The sequence below is a fragment of the Arachis ipaensis genome, chromosome B3 (assembly GCF_059453495.1).
Source record: "Arachis ipaensis isolate K30076 ecotype BB chromosome B3, ASM5945349v1, whole genome shotgun sequence".
Taxonomy (NCBI): domain Eukaryota; kingdom Viridiplantae; phylum Streptophyta; class Magnoliopsida; order Fabales; family Fabaceae; genus Arachis; species Arachis ipaensis.
In genome coordinates, this window is record NC_142438.1 from 78,286,551 (window position 1) to 78,311,854 (window position 25,304).

The following is a 25,304-nucleotide window of genomic DNA, read 5'->3' on the forward strand; positions in this document are numbered from 1 at the left end:
AACCTTAAAGTTTTGAATTGGATGTGGTGTCTTCTCATTTTATGTTATCTCAGTTGATTCCTCCCCGAAATCTCCGCGTACTGTACTTAAAATGGACTATTTGTATCCAAAATGCATTTTATCTTAATAGTAGCCTTAAATATAGGTCGGAACCAAAACTTTGTTTTTGGATACAAAATTTAGAGGATAAATCTGCCTATTTTCTATTAAAGTGACATGCATGAACAAGAACTAACTAGATCATGAGCCATAAACAAAACGCATAAGCTAAAAGAAGCCACGAAGAAATAGTTTGATTTGTCCATACTGCCCTTTCATCAAAGATCACAAACTTCAGAATCAGGTCTATATTATCTTCATAAAAAATATATATACAAAATGAAATAAAGATGCTTCACTGTTGTGTTTTAGCAAAAGTAAAGGATGTATTGCAAATTGCTTACGAATTAAATATCAACACCAACGCCTTCTGGCCCAGATTCAACCACACGTGCAATCGAGTTTACATACTTTCGAAACTGCAACAATCAATGCATTATAGTTAGCTATTTCTCATTCATTATTACACCACCACTAAATTTTCAATCTCATCAGTGCTAAGAGTAAGGATTTAAGCACTTAGAAAATTGGACTTCTGTAGTAGGTATAAGTATAACAAATATAGCTCAAGTCATGAATCTTAATTTTCATTTCCTTGTGATTAAGGAGGCATTATGGATGCACTGTAAAGCTATTCAAGGCAACAAGGAGACTAGAACAGGCACAAATAGTAAAAGTAAACAATTGACCATGTACCTCTTCGATTATCTCTTCAGACTTGTGACCTAACAGTTCCACTTTAGCAGCTCCAGATTCCTTTACTGACTTCATTTTACCATTTGTAGCATCCACCTATCAATTGCAGAAGAAATAACAAAAATTCACTCTTTCATCACAAATTACTTTTTTTATTATGAAACTCAGAAATTGTACCTCTTCTAACACGGCCTCAACATTTCTCCGTCTTGTTTCGATGTCACGTTTCTTATATTCCACATCGGATGTTATACCATTTAGGTATTTTATTGATTTTTCCTGCATAATAGTGCACTCTTTCTCTACCTGCCTTTTCGTTTCTTCCATCTGCAAAACTAAGGAAGGGAAACAAGTAGAGAAGTTGCATGGTTTTATACTAAAAAAGCATTACAAAATAATCTAGCATATAGTTATGCCGCATTTCAGTAAACAGATGCCATTGAAAAGTTTGAAGAGAAAAATACAGCATTGAGTGAAAATAATTTAGGTCATTTGTGAACAGCTTTCAGCAATGTCTTCTGTAAAAATAGCAATATAAATTGGAAAAGGAAATGCGAGCGTTGCCTGCCCAAGAATGTACCTTTACTTTGTTTTTCAGCCAATTTGGACTCAAGGGACTTCTCCAATACTTGTTCATCGCTAAGTTTAGCTTTCAAAGCTTTAAGCTCCTTTTCAACCGATTTAGCAGAATTTACCTATATGAAGTGCTACTGATATCAAACAAGAGGTTTTGCACAATAGTAATCATTGAAGGAAGTTATATATATATAACAAAAGAAGCAGCTTTTCTCTCCATAGACCATGTTAATGTGGAGAATTCATATTATATTTTCAATCACTAAGACAGAATGAAAGCAGAACTCCAATGGCAAAACTACGTTGATACCTGTTCCTTTATAGCCAGCATTTGCTTGTAGTGCTTTGACATTTTCTTGCCAACCTAAGAAAAGAAGTTAAAAAGATAAATTGATTTGTACACTAAGAACAAAAGATTATTTATATATGCATGTTCATGTTGACATTGTGAATTTTATAGGTGGATTGATGGCTAGAAGCTGAGACAATCTGTGAATAAAATCATTTAACAGTATGACACCGAAGAGAAGAGGAGGAGGAGGAGGAGGAGGAGGAAGGGGGGGGGGGTCAGGAAAGACAACATATGAACATATAGGCTCTTGGGTTCATAGAGTGGAAAAACACAATTCATAATAATAAAACAGAAAACTTATTTTGGAAAGTGAAGTCTGCTGCTCTGCTGTCTAAAATGATTTCTTTCAAGCTAGGCAGCAGTATCCTAACTCTGAACTCTTAACAGAAAACAACAATCAGGAATTAGAAATACTATGGTGGCCACCTAAGCTTTTTCATACTATAAGAAGAAGAAAACAAAATAAGAAAATGTCTATACTAGATTACTTTACTGCTGCCTAAAATACAGATGACGGAAAGAAAAACCTGCCCTGGAACAATATACCTTGGAATAAACTTCAAGGAGAGAAGTCTTCTCATGAAAAGTTTGCATTGCCAACCTTTCAGCTTTCATTGCCTCTTCTCGAGCTAATTTCTTCTCTTCTAAAGCCCTCTTTAGCAAAAAGTAGAGAAGATAATTTACATTAGTGAATAGGCAGAGAAAATATCTTAAGTCTCTACACAACAATAAAGAAACATATAACAATTAGTCAGTTATGCAAACAGAACATGTTAACTTGCATCATTAACAAAACAGAACAGAACAGTTTAGTTCAAACCTCACATAACAAAACACAATTTAACATAAATATAAAAAAGTAATAAACAAATAATGATTAGAAAGAAGTAGCTTATTTCATGGCAATTTTCATCACGCAGACACCTAAAAAATGGAAAGCATTAGTATCTGATCATACTTAAATTATTAAGAAGACAGTAAAGTAGTCCAATAATCTCCAGTTTAATGTTCACACAAGCAGGCTTGCAGGGAGAAAAGTATACAACATATTGGTTGCAAAGAACATAAAAGCAATTAACTTAGGTGATGCCTATAAAAGAACAATGAAGTGAACATCATCAACAAAGTTAATTTGCAATCGATGCTAATTATTGATACGAAACAGATAGAACTTGTACCTGAATTTTGTCAGGTGATTGGGCAATTTTTGAACGTAGATTCTCATTTTCTTGAGCATTTTGTGACAGTGTAAATTCAGCATTAGAAATCTGCATTAAGAAATGGAGAATAAGTCTATGATAAGGTTAACCATTCATTGCTGATTGTTATAATTAGCTTGTAATGTATTCAGAAGTTGCATTATCTATTGAAAGGAAATAAATTTTTACTCCTCTATAGATGTTCTGCCCATATACCATCCAAAATCACCAAGAATAAGCCAATAAGGCATAAGATTTGATAACTCACAATGATAAGCTTCTATAGACCAAAGCTACAGATGATATGATAAGGGAAAATAAACTCACCTTCGCATCCATTTCTTCTGCCTGGTCCTTTGACTTCTTTAAAGTAGTCCTCAGTGACATCTGATTTTTATTAAGGGTCATGATAGTGTTACGAAGTTCCGCAACCTTTGCATCAACCTCCTGAACAACAGCCATCTCTTTTTCCCTAGCTTCATTCAAGTTGGAAATCTCTGATTTCACCTGCAACCAGAAACGGTCAACAAAGGCTAATACTCAAGTAAATTCAATAATGATTACGTGATCCATCCACAAATAAACCTGAGGAATCTCATTCTCCTCCAAATTTATTCGCTGCTCCTCCAGAGCGCTGACTTCGTCTCCAATTTTTGATATCTCAACCAATTTCCCTTCCCTACAATTTTTTAATTGAAGAAAAGAAAATGAGAATTGAAAACAAGCAACAAGTATGACAATTAGGCAGTTATGCCAACACCACATATTAATTTCCCTACAGAGTCTATGAACTATGAAGAAACCATCTCTAAAAGTATATGAGAGACATATATGAATGCAATCGCTTGGATTATTGTGCTAAGAAATGCTTATCAGTTTCTCCTAACTTTCTATAGAAAGGGCAAAGAAGTATCCACCTATAGAGAACAAAATTGACAATAGAGCCGATGAAAAACTCGGTGCGCTGAGTGTCCGGCATAAGGAGATCAGCGAACGTGAACACAATTCTCCTAGGGCACTCGAGTATGGCCAGCACCTCCTTAATCTTGTAGTACAGTTTTGTAGCGCGGATGGACTCCATGTGAAGTTCAGGATCATCGAAATTCGACACCGCTTCAAAATCAAGCTGCTCATTCTCTTCCCTGTTGACAGAGACACCAACTCGCAAATTCGAGAACACAAAACGGAAATAAGAATGGTCCATCGTAACTAACTTTTTTGAGTAACAGAATTCAGGTTAACGCAAGAAAACTAACTCGTAACAGAATCAAAAACGAAGAAAGAGTAACAAATTAGTACTCAAGAAAGTCGAGGTGGATGAGGAGGCGTGTATAGAGTTCGAAGATCAAGTCAGGGTTTGGGTGGATGAAGTCTTGCTCAATCATGTTGGCAATCTGCAATTGCGCTAAGGTTGTGATTATCTCTGGTCTCGAAAGCGTTGGGTACTCGTACTTCGACGTCGCCATTGTCGTTGTCTTCTTCTTCCCCCAGAAGCAAAATCGGCAGACTGAGAAAGCCGGAACGGTGATGATAATAAAAGGGAAAAAAACTAAAATAGAAATTAATACCTAGTTGCACTTGAAATTAAAATAGCGATAACTTTTCCCGCCATTTACTTATGTTGAGTCCGATGGAGGCTACTTATATACAACATTGTTCGCGTATATGTTAGGCCCAATACGGATTATGCCAGTGTCTAAGTGAGTTGAAACTAAGCCCATCATGTCTTCAAAAAGAAAAAATTAAGCCCATCATGGACACTGCTCGTATCGAACATAAGCCGGCGGCTTATTGTTAAGCGGCCTAAATCCTCCATTTTTTTTCCCGTAAAAATAGTCAACTTTCAGCAACTGAGGCTTGGGAAAGATAGAGGAACTGTTAGACTCCCATCAAGCTGCAATAGGGCTTGAACAAATTTCCTTTCACATCTTTCTAATTTCTCAATTAATGAATCTACTCTGAGTTTTTTTAAGTGCTATTAAATTGTTAAAAAAATTCAACAAAAAAATATTTTTTTATTTTTTTTGTATGTTTGACAAATTTTTAAAAATAAAACTAAAAAATTACTAGCAAAAAAAATATTTTTTTTAAGAAGTTATAATTTATATTTTTTAAAAGATTTTTATTTAAAAAAGTGTTTTAACATAATAAATAAACAAAAAATACTTTCGTATTGATATTTCTAAATATAATTGATAGATCAAAAAACATTTTATCATGTCCAAATAACAAATTACTTTTATATTTTTAAAAAATTTTTTAAAAAAAATAACTCAAAAAACATTTTTTTCGAAAGCTCAAGCAAACAAACCCTTCATCCAATACAGATGGAGAAGGAATTAAAAGCTGGACCGTTTGTGCTGCTTACTTGATTTAAAATTCATTTCACCGAAAGGTTAGGTCAGATATGTTATTATATAACAGACAAACTGAAAATAACTATTTTAGGAAAATTTCTTGAGAAAATAATGTAAACGATAATCACGCTGCACCCAATTGTATATGATAACTTCTTTTTTTTTTTAAGACGTGTTTTATGGTAACAGTCCCCAAAAAAGAAAAAAGAAAAAAAAAAAAAAAAAAAAAAAAAAAAAAAAAAACTTCTTTGAAAGTAAACGGCTATCATAATTTAAATTTTAACAAGAGCCAAATCCTATTCATGCTCAATTTTCTATTCCACAAATAAAAAATGTACATGGTTAAGTTGGATGTGATTGTGATGCCTTGTTGCCTTTTAGGCATCCACAATGGAAGTGTTAGGCATGAATGACATACAACAGATAACTAGAGGCTATGGCTATATGATAAGGAACAAGATCTCTAACTTGTCATAATACAAAAATCAAATTACAAGTCCTCATCACTTTCGTCACTGTAGGAAACAAGGGCATTTAATGATTGTGCTGGCTTAGGCAAATCATTTTCAGTAGTAGTTTCAGCTTTAGAAACATCAGCATTTGCTCCATCTATCTTGGACTTTTTAGCTTGGGGTTCACTATCATCATCCTCGAGAGTGGTTTCCGCTTTTGAAACTTCTTCAGCATTTTTTTCATCCGCCTTGGCCTTTTTAGCCTGGGGCTTGACTTTTATAACCATGCTTAATGGACGCGAGGACGGATTCTTCTTTACTCCAGCAGACTTTTCTTCCTGCAAGAGAAAAGAGGTTATTCGATAACCATGAAAATAACAAAGTTCTGACATTCAATTGTCACAAAAATCATCGAGCAATGTAAGTATAATACCCACACTTCAATTGGTCCCAAGATCACTCACTTTTTTAAGTAACACTATCATATTTTCAATCTCTAAAACTCACCAACACTCATGAAATAATAGAATAAAGAAGGACTTCACATAATCATCATATCTTTTTTCATTTCATGGAACACACAAAATACATAAGGCATATGTGTCTTTATATAGGTAAAGTTTCATACTAAAAGTTCATGATTCTACTAGCTTCTTAATACACATACTTATCCAACTTTGCTTCTTACTTTGACTATTCAAATAAGTAACTTCTTGTAATTTCTAACACATCTTGAAAATTCTTTATTAAGTTTAATCATCAATCTTGAAGCTTCCAATGCACTTCATGATTCTTTTAGTATGGGGTGATGAGTACAACTTCTATTCAATTCCAATTCAATTTGATTTTGAACTTCTTAAATGTTTTAGTATATTGTAGTTGTACTACTTTCTTGAATATTCTTGATTTAATTTTCTAACATTGCCTCCCTTAAATCAAGCTTATAGAGTTTATCATTCCAACCATCTTCTTCAACTTGTAAAATAACTCGGTCTTCAATGGCTTTGTAAATATATCTGCAGCTTGTTCTTCAGTTGGACAATACTCGATTACAACTTCTTTCTCATTCACCAACTCTCTGATTTTGTGAAATCGAATATTAATATGCTTCGATCTTCCATGGAATATTGGATTTTTGCAAAGTGCAATAGCTGACTTGTTATCACAAAATATTGTTGTTGGAGTATTTTGTTTCTCGTTCAATTCCTCAAGAATTCTTCTTAGTCAAACTGCTTGCGTTGCACAACTTGCTGCTGCTATATATTCTGCTTCTGCTGTAGAGAGTGCTACTACTGGTTGTTTTTTTGACGGCCATGAAATTACACCAGAACCAAAATGAAATACAAATCCTGAAGTACTTTTTCTTGTTTCTATATCTCCGGCCCAATCACTATCAGTGTAACCGACAAGATTTACTTCATTAGTATTTTCATAATAAATACCATCATTTAAAGTACCTTTGATATATCGAAGAATACGTTTTGCCGCTTGCAAATGGTTGGTACAAGGCTCCTCCATAAATCTACTAAGCAAACCAACTCCAAACACAATATCTGGTCTAGTTGCAGTTAAGTACCTCAGACTTCCAATCAAGCTTTTGTAGTATGTGGGATTTACTGCTCTTCCTTTATCTTCTCTTAGCAACTTGAACTTCTCTTCGACTGAAGTAGGAACTGGTTTTGAATGTTCCATCTGAAATTTCTTCAAAATATCATTTGCATATTTCTTCTGAGAAATGAAAATACCATCATCTTTTTGAACCACTTCAATGCCAAGAAAGTAAGACATTAAACCCATATCTGTCATTTCAAAGTGCTTTATCATAGCCTCCCTGAATTGTGTAATTATCTTCAAATTGTTGCCAGTAAAAATTAAATCATCAACATAAAGACACACGATCAAGATATCTCCAGGTTCAACGAACTTGATATAAAGCATATGTTCAAATGGATATCTTCTGAAACCATTCTGAATAAAATAAGAATCAATCTTCTTGTACCACGCTCTTGGTGCTTGCTTTAACCCGTACAAGGCTTTTTTTCAACTTGTAAAATTTATCTTCTTCTCCAAGAACTTCATATCCTGCAGGTTGCTCGACATACACTTCTTCTTCTAAAGTGCCATTTAGAAATGCAGACTTAACATCCATTTGATGTATCTTCCACTTATTTTGACGCGAGAGTGAAATAATCATACGAATAGTGTCTAATCTTGCAACAGGAGCAAATACTTCAAAATAATCGATACCTGGCTTTTGCTTGTATCCCTTAGCAACTAATCTTGCTTTGAAACAATCAACTTCACCGTTGGGTTTGTACTTAGTTTTGTAAACCCACTTTACTCCAATCGGCTTCTTATCTGTTGGTAAATCAGTTAGCTCCCATGTGTCATTCTTCTTAATGGCATGAATCTCCTCATCCATTGCTTTCTTCCAATTGTTGTCTTTAGAGGCTTTTTCAAAGTTCAACGGCTCACAATCTGAAAATAGAGCAAAGTTTATGATTTCTTCATCGGACGGATCGTTGTCATTGCCAACTTCATAATCTGCTAATCTAGCAGGTAGTCTCCGCTCTCTTTGAGGTCTTCTAGATGATTTTGGTTGTTCGGTTGTGTCAGGTTGCATTTCTTCTACTTCATCACATGTATTTGGAATTATAGTCAGCTGCTTTTTTGTCTTTGTGTTCCAGTCCCACAAGTCTTTCTCGTCGAACGTCACGTCTCTGCTAATGATTACTTTCTTTGTTTTTGGATTGTACAACTTGTATGCTTTTGAGTCTGTGCTATAGCCAATAAAGATATACTTCTCGCCTTTGTCATCTAACTTCTTCCTTAATTGATCTGGTACGTGGGCATAAGCAATACACCCAAAGATTCTGAAATGATGAATGGAAGGCCGCTTTCCACTCCAAGCTTCCTCTGGAGTTTTATCACGAACAATTTTTGTTAGACACCTGTTTAAAATATGAACTCCTGTTGCGACTGCTTCTGCCCAAAATTCTTTATGCATTTGTTTTGACTTGAGCATGCATCTGACCATATCCATGATGGTTCTGTTCTTTCTTTCAGCAACTCTATTTTGTTGAGGAGTGTATCTAGTTGTTAGTTGGTGTTGAATTCCGTGTTGCTTAAAGTATTTTGAACACGCAAGATATTCTGTTCCTCTGTCTGTTCTGAGAATTTTGATTTTACAGCCACTTTGTTTTTCGACAAACGTCTTGAATGTCTTAAAGACATCACATGCTTCTGATTTCTGCTTCAGAAAGTATACCCATGTATATCTACTAAAATCATCAATAAAAGTGATAAAATACCTGCTACCACCGTTACTTGGAACTTCTACAGAACAGAGATCTGAATGCACACTTTCAAGTAATCTTCTGGCTCTCTATGACTTTCCTATAGGGAATGGATCTCTGTGTTTCTTTTCCAGTTGACAAATCTCACAAACACAATTGGGAATATGAATACGTGGTAGACCAGAAACAAGTCCTTTTTTTGACAAGTAGTTTAGGCCAGAAAAATGGAAATGCCCAAACCGCATATGCCACAACCAATTATCATCAAGTATCACAGAACTCATGCAAGAGGGATTAACATGTTGAATTTTTAATGGAAACATTCTGTTTGAAGTCATCTTTGCTTTATCTATGAACCTTCTGTTGTTGTCAAACACAGTGCAATATCCATGATAAGTTATCATCTTATATCCCTTCTCAGATAATTGCCCCATACTCAATAAATTGTAATCAAGTTCAGGAGCATAGAAAACATCAGAAATATAACTCAGAGAACCATCCTTCAATCTAATTGGTATGTGCCCTTTTCCTTCAACAGGGATCTTTGTACTATTACCAAACTTCAATAATAGTTTAACTGAATCATCTAGAGAAGAAAATAACTCCTTTCTACCAGACATATGATTACTGCAAGCATTATCCAAGTACCATATATTTTCATCTTCAGCACATGAATTACTTGTAAAAAATAAAGTTTGAGTACCCGGATTATCATTAGCATTTTGATTCTGATTTTCTGCAACGTGTGCTTGATTGTTATTCACCATTTTGAATCTGCAATATGCTGCTTTATGTCCATACTTTCCACAATAAAAGCAGTTAAAATTGGTTCTTTCTTGATAAAAATTGCCTCGACCTCTTCCTCGGTTGATAGGCCTGAAATTCGTTCCACCTCTTCCTTGATTAGGTGGTGTAAAATTATTATAACTTTCTTGGTTGTAATTGCCAGGACCTCTACATCTGAAACTTCCTCTGCCTCTACTTTGAAAATTAAAACCACGACCTTGTCCTACTTGTGTATGACTTGATTCTGCAACATTGTTTAAATTCACTAGACTTTTCAGGGCTTCCTCAATTGATTTTTCTGACTTCTCCAATATTCTGCTGATGTGACTTTTCATGGTTCCTTGCAACTCTGCAATCGTCATGGTGTCCATATCGTGGGACTCTAGTATCGTAGTCACCACATGGTCATACTTCATCGGCATGGTGTGAAGAATTTTCTCCACCACTTTGCTATCGGACATATCTTCTCCATAGACTCTTATCTTATTGACGAGATCTGTAACACGAGTAAAATATTGCTCAACGGTTTCTGAGCTAGACATCTCATACCTTTCATATTCTCTTCTCAAATACTGTAGCTTTGCTTTCTGAACTTTATCTACGCCTTTATATGACAGCTTCAATGTGTTCCATGCTTCTTTTGCACTTTTGGCATTTGTAATTTTGCCAAACACCGTATAATCTACTCCTTGGTGAATTTGAGATAGCGCCAATTGATATCTCCTCTGTTGGGCAGCATCTGCTCCTTCTTGCAAACCTGGTTCAATGAAATTTCACAGGTTCTGGACCTTCAAATGGGTAGACATTAAAGTCTCCCAATAACTATAATCAAGTTTCCCATCTACCTTGGGACCAGACCACACAATATTGAAGGTGTTTGCCATACCAACTCTATGAACAAACAACTATGTGAGAACTCTCCCACACCTCACAAACTCTCTAACACCAGGCGCTGGATTAACCAGCTCTGATACCAATTGTAAGAATAATACTCACACTTCAATTGGCCCCAAGATCACTCACTTTCTTAAGTAACACTATCATATTTTCAATCTCTCAAACTCACCAACACTCTTATGAAATAATAGAACAAAGAAGGACTTTACATAATCATATCTTTTTTCATTTCATGGAACACACAAAATACATAAGGCATATGTGCCTTTATATAGGCAAAGTTTCATACTAAAAGTTCATGATTCTACTAGCTTCTTAATACACATACTTATCTAACTTTGCTTCTTATTTTGACTATTCAAATAAGTAACTTCTTGTAATTTCTAATACATCTTAAAAATTCTTTATTAAGCTTAGTCATCAATTTTGAAGCTTCCAATGCACTTCATGATTCTTCTAGTATGGAGGTGATGAGTGCAACTTCCATTCAATTCCAATTCAATTTGATTTTGAACTTCTTCAATATTCTAGTATATTCTAGTATATTGTAGTTATACTACTTTCTTAAATATTCTTGATTTAATTTTCTAACAAACAATGATCTATTAATCAAATCCAGATTAAATGAGTATTTTTATAATGCCTCATTGCAGAAAGCTGCATAATCATCCATGAAGATCCTTATTAGATTGCTAATTTCATAGGTTGATTTCAATAAGCCATATAATGTGCATATCAAATGACAACTTGTGTTTCTTAAATGCACATTTATCATTTTAAAATCACATGCATTGCTTTCATTGATCAACAAATTAGGCATCCCTTCAGAGATTGGCCCTTGCAACATTACAACTTATGGCTTCTATTTACTTCGTAGTTGAATAAACACAGTTAAATGTGCAGATGTCAATAATAAGATAATATAAGCAGTCTATAATACCGCCACAAAATAAGACAGTCATCATTTGGGAAACCACCATGAATGATTTCGTATAAACTTTGAAATCATGGAAAATAGAACTACAGGGATAGGAAAATGCTGATGGTGGGCATTAAGTAAGGATGTTATTCGAAAACTCAGCAAATCAGTAGTAACATTAATTTAACTTTGGAAGCAACGCACAAAAATTCAAGCACCAACCTGAACCATAAGTAAAGGGGTTCTTTCCTTAATTTCATGCACAAAATTGGATTGTGCTGCCACTCCCTTCTTCATTCACTTAGAGTTAATACTCAAAATCGTCCCTAAAAGATATTCCGATCTCCATTTTGGTCCTCGAAAAATAAAAGTAATCAAAATCGTCCTTGAAAGATACAAGACTTGATCACGTTAGTCCTTCCGTCAGTTGGATGATGACGTGTCACGTTAAGTGCCACGTGGCACATGATAACGTGGTGGGTGATGCCACGTGTCACGAGATGATTGGTTGACGTGTCAGATCAGTGACACGTAATGTAAAAATGTTATTTTTAATCAAAATAATCCTTGAAAGTTTAGACGTAAGTCATTTTCATCCCTAAAATTTTAAAAAATAATCAAATTAGTCCTTATATAATTTTTTTAATTTTTTTATAATATTAAATTTGAAATAGAAATGTAATTGACAAACAAAAAATTAGTAATGGTATCTTTTCTTTTCTCTCCTTTAAATCTTCTCAAAATCTCTCTTATTCTTTTCTATTCTAAAACTTTTTTTTTACATTATCACATTTTGCTAGAATATATATATACTCAAAATTGAAATGTATGTATTTGTTAACCTAAACAAAGTTATATGCTCAAAATCAAAATTTATGTATTAAAAGTAAAATTATATAATCTACCTCAAACATATAAAACACACAAAAATTATATAATCTTTCACAATTATAAATTGAAACTAATTAAATTTAGAAAGTTCTAAGAAAAATTGAATTTCTTTTTAAATTCATTATTTAGAAAAAGTAAAATGACACTCCTTCGACCCTTGAATAACATCACTTATAAATTTAGATGTGATAATCATGTAATTAGTTTAATAATTTCGTTTGTGCTATTTTATATTTGTTTCTTGTAAATATTTAAAAAAAAAAAAAAGATTTAGATTTCTTAATAGATTTATTTGACTCAAACCAAAATAATTTGACAACTAAGATATTAACGCTGGTAACGAATATATATTATGACCAGATTAATATTTTCTTTAGTACTTCCATATAGTTAAAAATATTTAATATTTTGTGTGTCTCATATGTTTGAGATAGATTATATAATTTTTCTTTTAATACATAAATTTTGATTTTGAGCATATAACTTTGTTTAGGTTAACAAATACATACATTTCAATTTTGAGTATATATATATTCTAGCAAAATGTGATAATGTAAGAAAAATGTTTTAGAATAGAAAAGAATAAGAGAGATTTTGAGAAGATTTAAAGGAGAGAGAAGAAAAGATACCATTACTAATTTTTTGTTTGTCAATTACATTTCTATTAAAATTAGTAGTATCAAAAAATATTTTAAATTTAATATTATCAAGAAAAATTAAAAAAAATTATATAAGGACTAATTTGATTATTTTTTAAAATTTTAGGGATGAAAATGACTTACGTCTGAACTTTCAAAGACTATTTTGATTAAAAATAACTTTTTTACATGTCAAGTGACACGTGTCACTAACCTGACACCTGGCGTGCCACGTGTCACTGATCTGACACGTCAACCAATCATCTCGTGACACGTGGCATCACCCACCATGTCATCATGTGCCACGTGGCACTTAACGTGACACGTCATCATCCAACTGACGGAAGGACTAACGTGACTAAGTCGTGTATCTTTCGGAGACGATTTTGATTAACTTTATCTTTCGAGGACCAAAATGGAAATCGGGATATCTTTTAGGGACGATTTTGAGTATTAACTCATTCACTTATTATTATCAACTACTATTTTCTAATTAAAATTACTTTAATTATAATATTTATATGGTCTCATGTGAATTTTAGATGTATTGTCTAGTCACTGAATTGCAAAATTCGTCCCTTTTTCTAAAAATATTTTTCAGGAACAAATACTTGACTATGTGAGACTTTCTAATCAAGAGTCACGATCTGCAATGAGTATTTATTTTTATCGAGTTCCTAGATGTATATGCTCTATATGTCACAGGCAGGATCCAACCATTCTTAATTATTCTAATTTTGTTTAAAATGTATAATTATTTATTTTAGAACTTGTAAAGTATTTGTAACATTCTTATTCAACTTATATTTGAATTGGTTAGGCTTGCTAGGAGACTATTTTCCTGAGCGCCGGTCATAACTCATTTTGGACCGTGACAAAGTGGTATCAGAGCTTAGGTTTAATTTGTGTAATATGAAGCAAGTGTCCTATGGTAGGATCATAAATACAAGCGCACCTATTTGTACAAATTATGGCACTATCAGAGGCCTATAGGAATGTCATCCTTGTCTTTTATGTCATTCTTGACTTTTTTTGTCATTCTTGTCTTGTGGTTCTTGCTATCATGCGTTCTTTGTCGCTTCTTGCCACCTCTTTCTTCTTTATACCCAACCCTGAGTTATTCTTTTGGTAGCTTTTCTTGAATTTGCTTTTGCAATAACTTCAGTTTCGATTTTGATTCGCGATTTTTGCCTTATAGCTAATTCTAATCTTTCTCGCTTTTGTGAATGTATGCTTTAATCTTCTTCATCTTCATGTTGTTCTCTATAATTCTTGATGTCAACATTTTATGCATTACTTGAAAGATTCGAACGGTGTTTGCTGTGAATTATTATCAAATTCCCTTCTAAAACTGTATTTCGATTTGTGGATTGCATGGATTTGCTGAGTTTCTGATCAAAATATTTTGTTCTGAATTTGATAAGCAATATTGAATTTTTTCTTCTTATGTTGATAATCTTTGAAGTTATGACATAATTTTGATTTGCTTTTAATTCTTTCTTTCAAATCAATAATTTTAAAAATTGTTATTTAGTTGCTCAAGAAGGACTATGTGATGAAACACATGAATAGAGTGTTGAAAAAAGTCTCAAAGTGGTCTCTGAAGTTGCACTCGAATCTCATAGTAGTCCTTGAACTTAAAAGTTATCCATATTCGTCCCTAAAGTTGCACTCCGGGACTCAGATTCGTCCTTCTGGCACACTCCATCCACCTAACACCACCAGAAAGCTGATCTAGACTCCTCCGTGACACGCTGGACAGGTAACGGCTAGCTGACGTGGATTAGTAAATTTTTATGGTGCAATTTGGTCCCTAAATTAAAATTAAAAATTTTAATCCCCAAATTTAATCATCATTCTCTTCTCTATAGTAGTAACTCCTCTCTTTTCTTTTCTTCTCTTCTCTTATCCATATGGATGTAAAAGAGATCACAAATTACAACTTCATTGAAAGCACGCATATGTTTTGTTAATTAAAAGTCACATACTATGTCTTTGTATTTAACATTTTATGCACTTATTAACTCTAGTTTAATTAAAATGCTTTACAAAATTTAATTTTATATTTTTATATGACTTTACAAAAATCTATCTCTTATATTTACAGAATTAAAATGTTACATCATTATTATTATATACTACATTACATTTCCTTTCTAATCTTGTTCCAAAATAACCATGCATCATCCTAATTTAACTGTCATTCATATAGTATTAATATAAAGTGTTATATTATGGCATTTCAAATCATATGACATCTTTATTAAAATGACGTGTCTAAGATTTTATTATAATTAAATAGGTATTTCAAATTAATTAAGGGTAATATTAGAGAAACAAAAAATAGCAAAAATTTACCTAATTTAATATTTATTATTTTAGTCTCTAATTAATAAAAAACTAATTAAGCAAAATAAATATAACTAACTAATTTAAGACACTAATTTGATCATATTAAAATATTAATCATATCATTTTTTTGTTTGTAAATGTCATGCTGACATTTTAACATTTTATATTAGCATTAGAGATGAGTTGAGATTCACAATTTATGAATTTAGGAATCAATTTAATCATTTTTAAAAGTCAACAAATTTTTACGAACGTTCACAATTTTAGAAACTAAATTTTTCATTATTTCTTTAATTATATATATCACATAACTTTTTTTATGTTATAATCTCACCATCTTTCTTTAAAAAAAAAAGGGATAAAAGCGATTAAACTTGTTCAAATAATGGTTGTTAAGAAGACTCTAGTTGTTGTTATTGTTATAAGATACTTCAACTAAAAATAAACAAAAAGAAAAATCTTGTGAATTTGGGATATGAAGATCTCTGCATGTAAAGAAAAGAGGGATTACTGTAGAGAAGAGAATGATGATTAAATTTGGGGATTAAAATTTTTAATTTTGATTTAGGGACCAAATTGCACCATAAAAGTTTACTAATCCACGTCAGCTAGCCGTTACCTGGCCAACGTGTCACGGAGGAGTCCAGATCAGCTTTCCGGTGGTGCCAGATGGACAGAATGTGCCGGAATGACGAATCTGAGTTCCGAAGTGCAACTTCAAGGACGAATATGGGTAACTTTTAAGTTCAGGAACTACTATGAGACTCGAGTGCAACTTTAGGGACCACTTTCAAACTTATCTCATAGAGTGTTATTGTTGTTTGTTCGATTAGTGATTTTCTTTGCTTAAGTGTAGTGAATTATTTGGGTGATCAGTTAGTTGAATCGAAAGTCTTTTCCGATCTAGAAGTTTGGTTGTGCTTTTCTAACTTGATGTTCTAGTTCCGTTATGGTTCTTTGTTGTTGGACATGGCTTTTCTGTCACAGAACTATTTTCGGCTTGATCAGTTGAGAGAGAAAGATTGTGAACACTTGTTTTTTTGTTGATGATTATAAGATTAATTTTGTTTTTGGCTAAAATATGAAACTTGAGAATTTTCTTAACCCTTTGCTTTTTGAATATTCTCTTGTTCTCAACCATTGTTTTTATTCTTAGATATTTAGGAGATTTGTTTTTTTTATTTGTAGTACCCTTGAGAATTTTCTTAACCCTTTGCTTTTTGAATATTCTCTTGTTCTCAACCATTGTTTTTATTCTTAGATATTTAGGAGATTTGTTTTTTTGATTTGTAGTGCTCTTGTGAGATTAAGATTGTAGATTTTAGAGATTGAAAAGAATTGATGGCGATTTCTAATAAAAAGGACTAGATATCTAATTTCTTAAAGTTAAATAAATTCCTTATAAGAAAATTTTTTTCTTTGTTACATTCAACTAATTATTATAAACCATATTTTTTTATTATGTTCCCCTTAATAACTCTCGTTTTAAAATTATCTGATTTCTTACCTGATCTTTATTAATGAATCTATAGATTTTAAGTGCTATTAAATTGTTTTAAAAAAAACTCAATGAAAATATATCTTTTTTATTTTTTAGTATGTTTGACAATTTTCTAAAAAGAAAACTAAAATATTAGTAAAAATAAAAAAAATATTTTTTAAGAAGTTATAATTTATATTTTTTTTGAAGATTTTTTTACTTAAAAAGTATTTTAACGTAATAAATAAACAAAAAAAAATACTTTTATATTAATATTTTCAAACATAATTAATAGAACAAAAAACATTTTTACCTAAGATGTCCAAAATAACAAATTACTTTTATATTTTTTAAAAATAATTTTAAAAAAATCACTCATAGCTCAAGCAAACAAACCCTTCATCCAATACAGATGGAGAAGGAATTAAAAGCAGGACCGTTTGTGCAGTTGTGCTGCTTACTTGATTAAAATTCATTTCAACAAGAGCCAAATCCTATTCATGCTCAATTTTCTATTCCACAAATAAAAAATGTACATGGTTAAGTTGGATGTGATTGTGATGCCTGATTGCCTTTTAGGCATCCACAATGGAAGTGTTAGGCATGAAAGATATACAACAGATAACTAGAGGCTATGGCTATATGATAAGGAACAAGATCTCTAACTCATCACAATACAAAAATCAAATTACAAGTCCTCATCACTTTCGTCACTGTAGGAAACAAGGGCATTTAATGATTGTGCTGGGTCTGAAGACTTAGGCTTATCATGTTCAGTAGTAGTTTCAGCTCTAGAAACATCAGCATTTGCTCCATCTATCTTGGACTTTTTAGCTTGGGGTTCACTATCATCATTCTCGAGAGTGGTTTCCGCTTTTGAAACTTTTTCAGCATTTTTTTCATCCGCCTTGGCCTTTTTAGCTTGAGGCTTGACTTTTATAATCATGCTTAATGGACGCGAGGACGGATTCTTCTTTACTCCAGCAGACTTTTCTTCCTGCAAGAGAAAAGAGGTTATTCGATAACCATGAAAATAACAAAGTTCTGACATTCAATTGTCACAAAAATCATCAAGCAATGATCTATTAATCAAATCCAGATTAAATGAGTATTTTTATAATGCCTCAGTGCAGAAAGCTGCATAATCATCCATGAAGATCCTTATTAGATGCTAATTTCATAGGTTGATTTCAATAAGCCATATAATGTGCATATCAAATGACAACTTGTGTTTCTTAAATGCACATTTATCATTTTAAAATCACATGCATTGCTTTCATTGATCAACAAATTAGGCATCCCTTCAGAGATTGACCCTTGCAGCACTACAACTTATGGCTTCTATTTACTTTGTAGTTGAATAAACACAGTTAAATGTGCAGATGTCAATAATAAGAAAATATAAGCAGTCTATAATACCGCCACAAAATAAGACAGTCTTCATTTGGGAAACCACCAAGAATGATTTCGTATAAACTTTGAAATCATGGAAAATAGAACTACAGGGATAGGAAAATGCTGGTGGTGCGCATTAAGGATGTTATTCGAGAACTCGGCAAATCAGTAGTAACATTAATTTAACTTTGGGAGCAACGCACAAAAATTTCAAGCACCAACCTGAACCATAGGTAAAGGGGCTCTTTCCTTAATTTCATGCACAAAATTGGATTGTGCTGCCACCGCTGCCTGAAATTTACAAGAACAATATTTATAAAATAAAATTTGACTAAATAATAGACTCGTACTATTAAATTCAGATCATCAATTATGTTATTTTCAGGTGAATATTCCTTGAGACATACAAGAAAAATGCGTATACTACTTCTTAAAGAAAAGTAAAAAGACAAAAGAGATAAGACGACCAACCTGAAAGCTACGTAATTCTTCAGCTTCCGCATCTGCTACTTTCCGTTCATATTCTCTCCTAGTCTGAAAGTTGGAGATAAAACGAACAAAGTTTACTTAAGAAAAGAAGAAGCATTTTCATAGTTTCATAAACTTTGTGCAACAATGTGTTCAGGCATTTCTTAACCTCTATATAATGTTGAGGACATCAAATTGTTTTTAAACCATCTAAAATAGCTACTTGTACATCCCTTGGAGCAATGTGCTTGTGTACATATCAAAATCAAATCAGATAAATTTTCCCAAATGAAACTTCCAGGCTCTAGTCACGAAAAACTCTAGAAGAATGATGCTGTAAAAACAAAATCAGAAACTCACTGATTCATAGTTATCAAGAAACTCAGTCTCATCTTCATCTAAAGCTTTAGGTGGTCCTGTAATTATTAAAGACAGGTCAAAATCGAATCTGGAATGGAAACTAAAACCACATGCACACAAGAGAAAGGCATAAAACAATTAGCACAATCTAAACCTGTCTAAGAGGGCCAATCAATAATCAAACTCAAGTGTTCATTTAAACTCATGAAACTTAGATAACTCAAATAGTAAATCTCAATTAAACTTGATATGAGACCTAAGCTTGTATTAGTAAACTAAAAGGTTGATAAGCTTGAACGTAATGCACGGATTTATTAACAGGTTGACAATCAGTATTACTACACACTATCACATTCAATTCTTCCAAGTAAGAAATGAGTTACATATTCAATGCTGGCTGAACACTCACTGTGCTTAAACCTTTCATTAAACTCCGCATCCTTCTTATCTTTATTCTCCTTTAGAATCTGCCAAAGAAATATTTTGAAATTAAGGGGAACCGGGAAAAATATTGAAAATTGTGAAATGGGAAGTTTTGAGAATTTAGCAATAACGAGCGAACCTCGTAGAGAGGTCTATCCCTCTGAGCAGTTCCATCTTCGACTCGTTCTCCCCTTGTTCGTTTAGCCTCCACCAGCTGTTCCAATGCAAAATTAAGAAGTAATTTTGAAACCCTACCCTAATTTATGGCGGTAAAAAGAATATTGAAGAGCTTGTGCAAGAGAAAGGTAGATAATTTTACTTGGTCCTCGGAGACGAAGTTCATAATCCTGAGAGGGCGATCGGAGTCATCTTCAGCCATGGATGGTTTTGCGATTTGCAAAGGTCTCAGAATTCAGAATAACGAACAGAGTTTACTGATTTTGCAGTTTGCGATTTCTGTTTCAGGTTCTGAAAGCTTTTGGGCCCTTGCGATATTGTTACATTTGAATCCAATCCAAAAAACAATTTTGTGAAGTTTATGAAGTGGGTAAGTTGGGCTTTCTGGAGTTAATATTTAGAGTAAACACCCAACCCCTTGTTGTCCATTTGTACGGAGACAACGTGATTTCTGTCCAAAAAAAAAGGAGGATACTTCGACCCTCAACCTTTATATTTTGGGACAATACGATCTTTCTATTAAAAAATTCGTTAAATAATCACAAAAGTTAGTTTTGTGAAGGTTTTATTTGTATTTTGTAGGGGTTTTAAACCTCTACAAACTACTAATAAGTTTGTTTTTAAAAAATTCTTTCGCCAATTGTGGTTAAGTGAAGAAAAACTATTGATGAAAATGATGCCGCAAAAAAAGTAATTGTAGTACAAATATCTTTTAAAGGAAAAAAATAACATCGAATAAGAAATGAAAGAAGAGAACTTTAATGTTGATAATATTGGTATTGGACTATTGGTGATGATCACAATAGAAGAGATAATGATGATGATAAAGTATGGTTACACAATAAAAATAATAGAAGTAGGAGTGATAATAATGAGGATGAAGGAAGTAGTGGTAGTAGTGATAGTAATTGGTTATATTGTTGAAAAGAAAATACAAATAAAACACCCCACAAAATTAATTTTTGTTATTATTTAATAATTTTTTTAACAAAGGGATCATATTGTCCCAAAATAAAAAGGTTGAGGATTGAAGTGTCCATTTTTTTTTTGGACAAGGATCGCGTTGTCTTTCGTAAAATGGATAACGACCGGATTGGATCTTTACTCTAATATTTAATTTGGCCTCTAAATTTGCATGTGATTTTTAATTTAGTCTTTAAAATTTTAGTTGTCTTTTTTTAGTTCTCAAATTTTGTAAAGATGACACATTAGTTTTTGAGACAATTTATGACACAAAAACGTTAATGAAGCATTGACATGGACAACCAAATGTTATGCTAGAACTTGTGAAACAATGTCATTTTGGTTGAATTCTCTAAATTTTGAATTTTCACTTTAGAGGGTAAAGTATGATCTCTTACCCTTAAATGGTTTCTCTCTCATATCTACGTCAGTATTCCGTTGACGTTGTGTATCGAAAATCATCCCATGGACTAACATGAATCACATTTACAAAGTTTGGAGACTAAATAGAAGAAACTAAAACTTTAGGGACTAAAGTGAGGTTCGAGTTGAGGGACCAAATTGAGTATTATCTCGAGTTTGATGGTCTCATAACTATTAAATAATTTTAATGGTAAATACCAAATTGGTACCTGAAAGATTCTGGTGGTGACAAATGGTACCTGACTTTTGTTATTAACAAAAGAGTAATTAGCCATTTCTGACCATGAAAGATTGAAACGCTGACAATACTGACCATGACTAATTTAAATTAACTTTGTAACCATGAAATATTTGTTCCGTTTGACATTTCTAACCAAACGTCAATTTTTTAAATTTGCCGTTAGTGAAGCTTCCTATGTGGCAAGTATCCTTTCAACTTGGCTTTCCAACGTGGCATTACTGCCTAATTTTACTATAATGACCTTATGTGCGTCTTTTTCATAAGTGTGTGAATTATTCGAAAATCTGAAACCCTAGTTATGAAAGTAGAATATGGATTTATTATGATAGCTATTATGCTTCTTCTTCTGCGTTTATTATGCTTCTTCTGCGATGATGACAAGATTGCGTTTATCATGCTTCTTCTTTTGTATTTATTATAAAATTAATTATGAAGATAGGAAAGATTAAGGGAGAAATTATAGAAATTAGGATATAAATTTTGTCAATTGTTATAGGACTTGTGTTGTGCTTCTTTTCAATCATGTTTCTAGCATTTAAAATATAGAATTGAGGTTTGATTTGAATATATTCTTTTTCTGAGTTGATGTTGAATTGGAATGGGAAGGGGATAAGTATATATTTGTTGACATATTTAACCACAAAAATTTGAGAATTTGACAAAAGTACATACATCTTTGGCTTATTAACGGCAAATTTAAAAAATTGACGTTTGGTTAGAAATGTCAAACGGAGCAAATCTTTCATAGTTACAAAGTTAATTTAAATTAATCAAGGTCAGTATTGTCAGCGCCTCAATCTTTCATGGTCAGAAATGGCTAATTACTCTTAACAAAATAGTCCTAAAAGATTTTAAAATTTGACAAAATCACCCAGCCGTGAAAGGATGACGTCACAGTGAACGAAAAAATGCTGATGTGGCTATCGGAATAGAGCTCCGATGATGGCAGAGAGCTCCAGCAATCTTCTTCTTTGTGTTCGCGGCATCTTCTTCTTCAACACGATGCTGCGTCCCCTTCCGCCATGGCAGCTAAAAAAAAAAGACCGCCATAACACGTAGCTGCACCTCGTCGCGTTCTTTGTGTTCGCCGCTTCTTCTTCTTCAACACGCTGCTGCATCCCTTTCCATCATGGCAGCACCTCGCTGTTGCGTCCCCTTCTTTGCCATCATTAGAGCTCTCTTCTGACGGCCACATCAGCATTTTTCATTCACTGTGACGTCATTCTTTTTACGGTTGGGTGATTTTGTCAAATTTTAAAATCTTTTAGGAGCTATTTTGTTAATAACAAAATCAACTACCATTTTATCAGCGCCAGAATCTTTCGAGTACCAAATCAGTATTTACCTCATAATTTTAATAATCACAAAATATTTTTAAATTTTTTAATAAATATTAAATAATTATTTTTTATTTTATTTATGAATTAAATTTGTATATGTTATTTAATTCTAAAATATGTTATGTATTTTATATATTATTATTTTATTATCTATCATCTATCATATCTTTATAATTTTATTATTAATAATTTGACATTTTTTGAGTATATATTTTTAATTTCTTTCTCAATTTGATTTTAAATTTAAAATCCTAATTTTATCTTTTTCAATTCTAAAATTAATAATTTCTTAATCTATCATCAATATTTTTTCAATTGTCAAATTCTAAAATGGTAATTGTTTATCATTTATTGTGATTAATTGAATTGTTTGAAAATCCTTTTCTTTTTTTATAACAATCAATTGTTTTACAAGCAAAAGTTTAATTTTTTTTAGATAATCAATTTTATTATCCATCCAATTAATTGGTTAAAATGTCTAATTAATTAGTTGAATTATCCGATGGATTGATTGAAGAAAATAATTAATTAAATATCTTCAGAATTTGATTTTTTTGAATACAAACAACAACTAATTAATTTTAAAAAAAATTTTAATCGATTGTATTCACCACCAACACGCTTTTTTGATTGTTTACACCATCAAACATATCAAATATACAATTTATTATATAAATTATTCTCAAATGGTTTACGTTATTTTTTCTTCTTTTTCAAGTAATAGTTCAATTCATAAAAATAATAAATATTGAATCTTAATTTTCAATATAACACTTGAATTTGAGAAATCAAATTAGTTAAAATTATTCCTACATCGAATTTATGATTATATTCATTTAACATATTAAATCAAAACTAAGGTCACTTTTAATAGATGTTCTATTTCTTTATTGTTTTAAATTATTAATGATAAAGTTATAAAAATAAAATAAATGATAAATAATAAAATAATAATTTATAAAATAGAAGACAAATTTTAAAATTAAATAACATATAAAAACTAATTAATAAATAAAATAAAAAAATAACTATTTGGTAATTAATTAAAAACATATCTTATTACAAAGATCATTTAATAGTCTAAAAATATTTAAGGATCATTTAATCTTTTGTTTAGGAATGTTCATGGATCGGTTAATTCGGGTTCGGGATAAAATAAAAATCGAACCAATTAAATTGTATTTGGTTCGGTTTTACATTTTCTTTTGTCTGTGTATTCAAACTAAACTAAATTGATTAAGAACGTATTAGTTCGGTCAGATAATTAGGTATCCGATGAAATAGAAATTCAAAAAAGAATGAGAAATTGATTTAGAAAAATTATATAAATATGATAAACATATAATATCAACTAATAAGTCAATAATATTTTAACAATAACAAAATACCTATAAATTATTAACAATTATAATAGAGTTAAGTTTATTAATGTAAAAATTATATATATTATTAGAATATATATTTTTTTATTTAATCAAAAGATCATTGGGTTTACGGGTTGGTTTGAGTTTGTTCTCCTAAAATTAATACTCGAACCAATTATAATTGAATGTCATTGAGTTGATCTAATTATACACGATTATCTATTAGTTTTATAATTAATTTAAGGTTTAATTACCCTGTTGGTTCCTATAGTTTCACGAAATCTTCAATTAAGTCCCTATACTTTTTTTCCTTTTAATTGAATCCCTATACGTTAATTTTTTTTTCAATTTAGTCCCTATCGTGACAAAAACATCTAAAATAATAGAATATTCTCTTAAAAAAACGAATATTCTCTCTTTTAGGATAGCAGGACACTCTTATATTTTTAAAATTCCAAAAAAATCCTTCTCACTTCCACACCTACATATCCTTAGCCCTAACATCTACATCGAGCTCTCTCCGGATCTGCCGCACGGTGCCCTCTCGCCGCGCTTCCTCCTCTCGGCATCCCTGTCGTGCCGAGCTTCCATATCCATGCTCTTGGTGACACTACCAATGGCTGCAATTCCACGGGTCCTCACTTCAATCCTCTTAACAAATACCATGGAGCTCCTGCCGATCATCACCATCATGCTGGTGATTTGGGTAACATTCTTGCAGGCCCTGATGGTATGATTTTTTTCAATTCTTTTTATTTTCTCAATTCTTTCTATCAATTGATTTTTCTCCTAACAACACATTTTGTTCTTTTCTCATTCAGGGGTTGCTGAGATTTCTATCACAGATTCACAGGTAATTGCTCAACTAAACTTTGGTTATTGCTGTGTTTGTAGAATTCAAATTTGACATCTTTTTGTTGTATAATTCACATTTCAATTTGATAAATGAACCCTTAATTGTACTTATCTCTTTCAACTTTAAATGTAGTTCAATTGGATCTAGAATGCTTTAGTTTTTCTTTCTGATGCCTTTCCGTTCTCGATGTAGATTCCGTTGAGTAGAGTGCATTCCATACTTGGCAGGGCGGTTGTTGTGCATGCTGATCCTGATGACCTTGGAAGGGGTAAGATAGGCCAAGTAGTTGAACATGTCAATGTGA

General features: G+C 32.0%; 2 protein-coding genes and 1 long non-coding RNA gene across 4 annotated transcripts; all 3 read right to left on the minus strand.

The window, feature by feature from the left end:
- Positions 1–322: 322 nt before the first annotated feature.
- LOC148571208 (kinetochore protein NUF2 homolog) lies at positions 323–4,522 on the minus strand. Of its 2 annotated transcripts, none has more exons than XM_088509415.1 (11): positions 4,222–4,522; positions 3,840–4,064; positions 3,508–3,601; positions 3,250–3,429; positions 2,902–2,991; positions 2,270–2,377; positions 1,682–1,735; positions 1,376–1,490; positions 973–1,130; positions 796–891; positions 323–518 (listed from the first exon to the last, which is right to left on the minus strand). In XM_088509415.1, the coding sequence occupies exons 1-11, from the start codon at positions 4,386–4,388 to the stop codon at positions 447–449; spliced, it is 1,359 nt and encodes a 452-aa protein (XP_088365541.1). In that variant the 5' UTR covers positions 4,389–4,522; the 3' UTR covers positions 323–446. The 2 variants fall into 2 exon arrangements, with proteins under 2 accessions (XP_088365541.1, XP_088365542.1); XM_088509416.1 differs by having other exon boundaries at positions 3,840–4,083; positions 4,222–4,354.
- A 1,028-nt stretch (positions 4,523–5,550) lies between these two features.
- LOC110263152 (uncharacterized) lies at positions 5,551–6,300 on the minus strand. Its single transcript, XR_015907622.1, has 2 exons — positions 6,169–6,300; positions 5,551–6,069 (listed from the first exon to the last, which is right to left on the minus strand). It is a non-coding gene; the product is annotated as an uncharacterized LOC110263152 (long non-coding RNA).
- An 11,165-nt stretch (positions 6,301–17,465) lies between these two features.
- Positions 17,466–20,155, minus strand: LOC148571209 (uncharacterized). Its single transcript, XM_088509038.1, has 7 exons — positions 19,956–20,155; positions 19,776–19,850; positions 19,623–19,680; positions 19,214–19,269; positions 18,857–18,919; positions 18,608–18,676; positions 17,466–17,987 (listed from the first exon to the last, which is right to left on the minus strand). Exons 1-7 carry the CDS (start codon positions 20,013–20,015, stop codon positions 17,679–17,681), a joined length of 690 nt encoding a protein of 229 aa, XP_088365164.1. The 5' UTR covers positions 20,016–20,155; the 3' UTR covers positions 17,466–17,678.
- Between the last annotated feature and the right edge of the window lie 5,149 nt (positions 20,156–25,304).

Bases quoted from the DNA above. Each gene is read 5' to 3' on its own strand.
- LOC148571209 (XM_088509038.1), bottom strand. From the start codon at position 20,015: ATGGCTGAAGATGACTCCGATCGCCCTCTCAGGATTATGAACTTCGTC. The intron at 18,677-18,856 runs GTTGGTCGTCTT...TGTAAATTTCAG, and splicing joins AAGAATTACGTAGCTTTCAG to GCAGCGGTGGCAGCACAATC. The intron at 17,988-18,607 runs GTTGGTGCTTGA...TTTCTCTTGCAG, and splicing joins CCCCTTTACCTATGGTTCAG to GAAGAAAAGTCTGCTGGAGT.
- LOC148571208 (XM_088509415.1), bottom strand. From the start codon at position 4,388: ATGGCGACGTCGAAGTACGAGTACCCAACGCTTTCGAGACCAGAGATA. The intron at 1,736-2,269 runs GTATATTGTTCC...TTCTTTTCTTAG, and splicing joins TCCTTGAAGTTTATTCCAAG to GTTGGCAAGAAAATGTCAAA. The intron at 1,131-1,375 runs GTACATTCTTGG...TCCCTTCCTTAG, and splicing joins GGCTGAAAAACAAAGTAAAG to TTTTGCAGATGGAAGAAACG.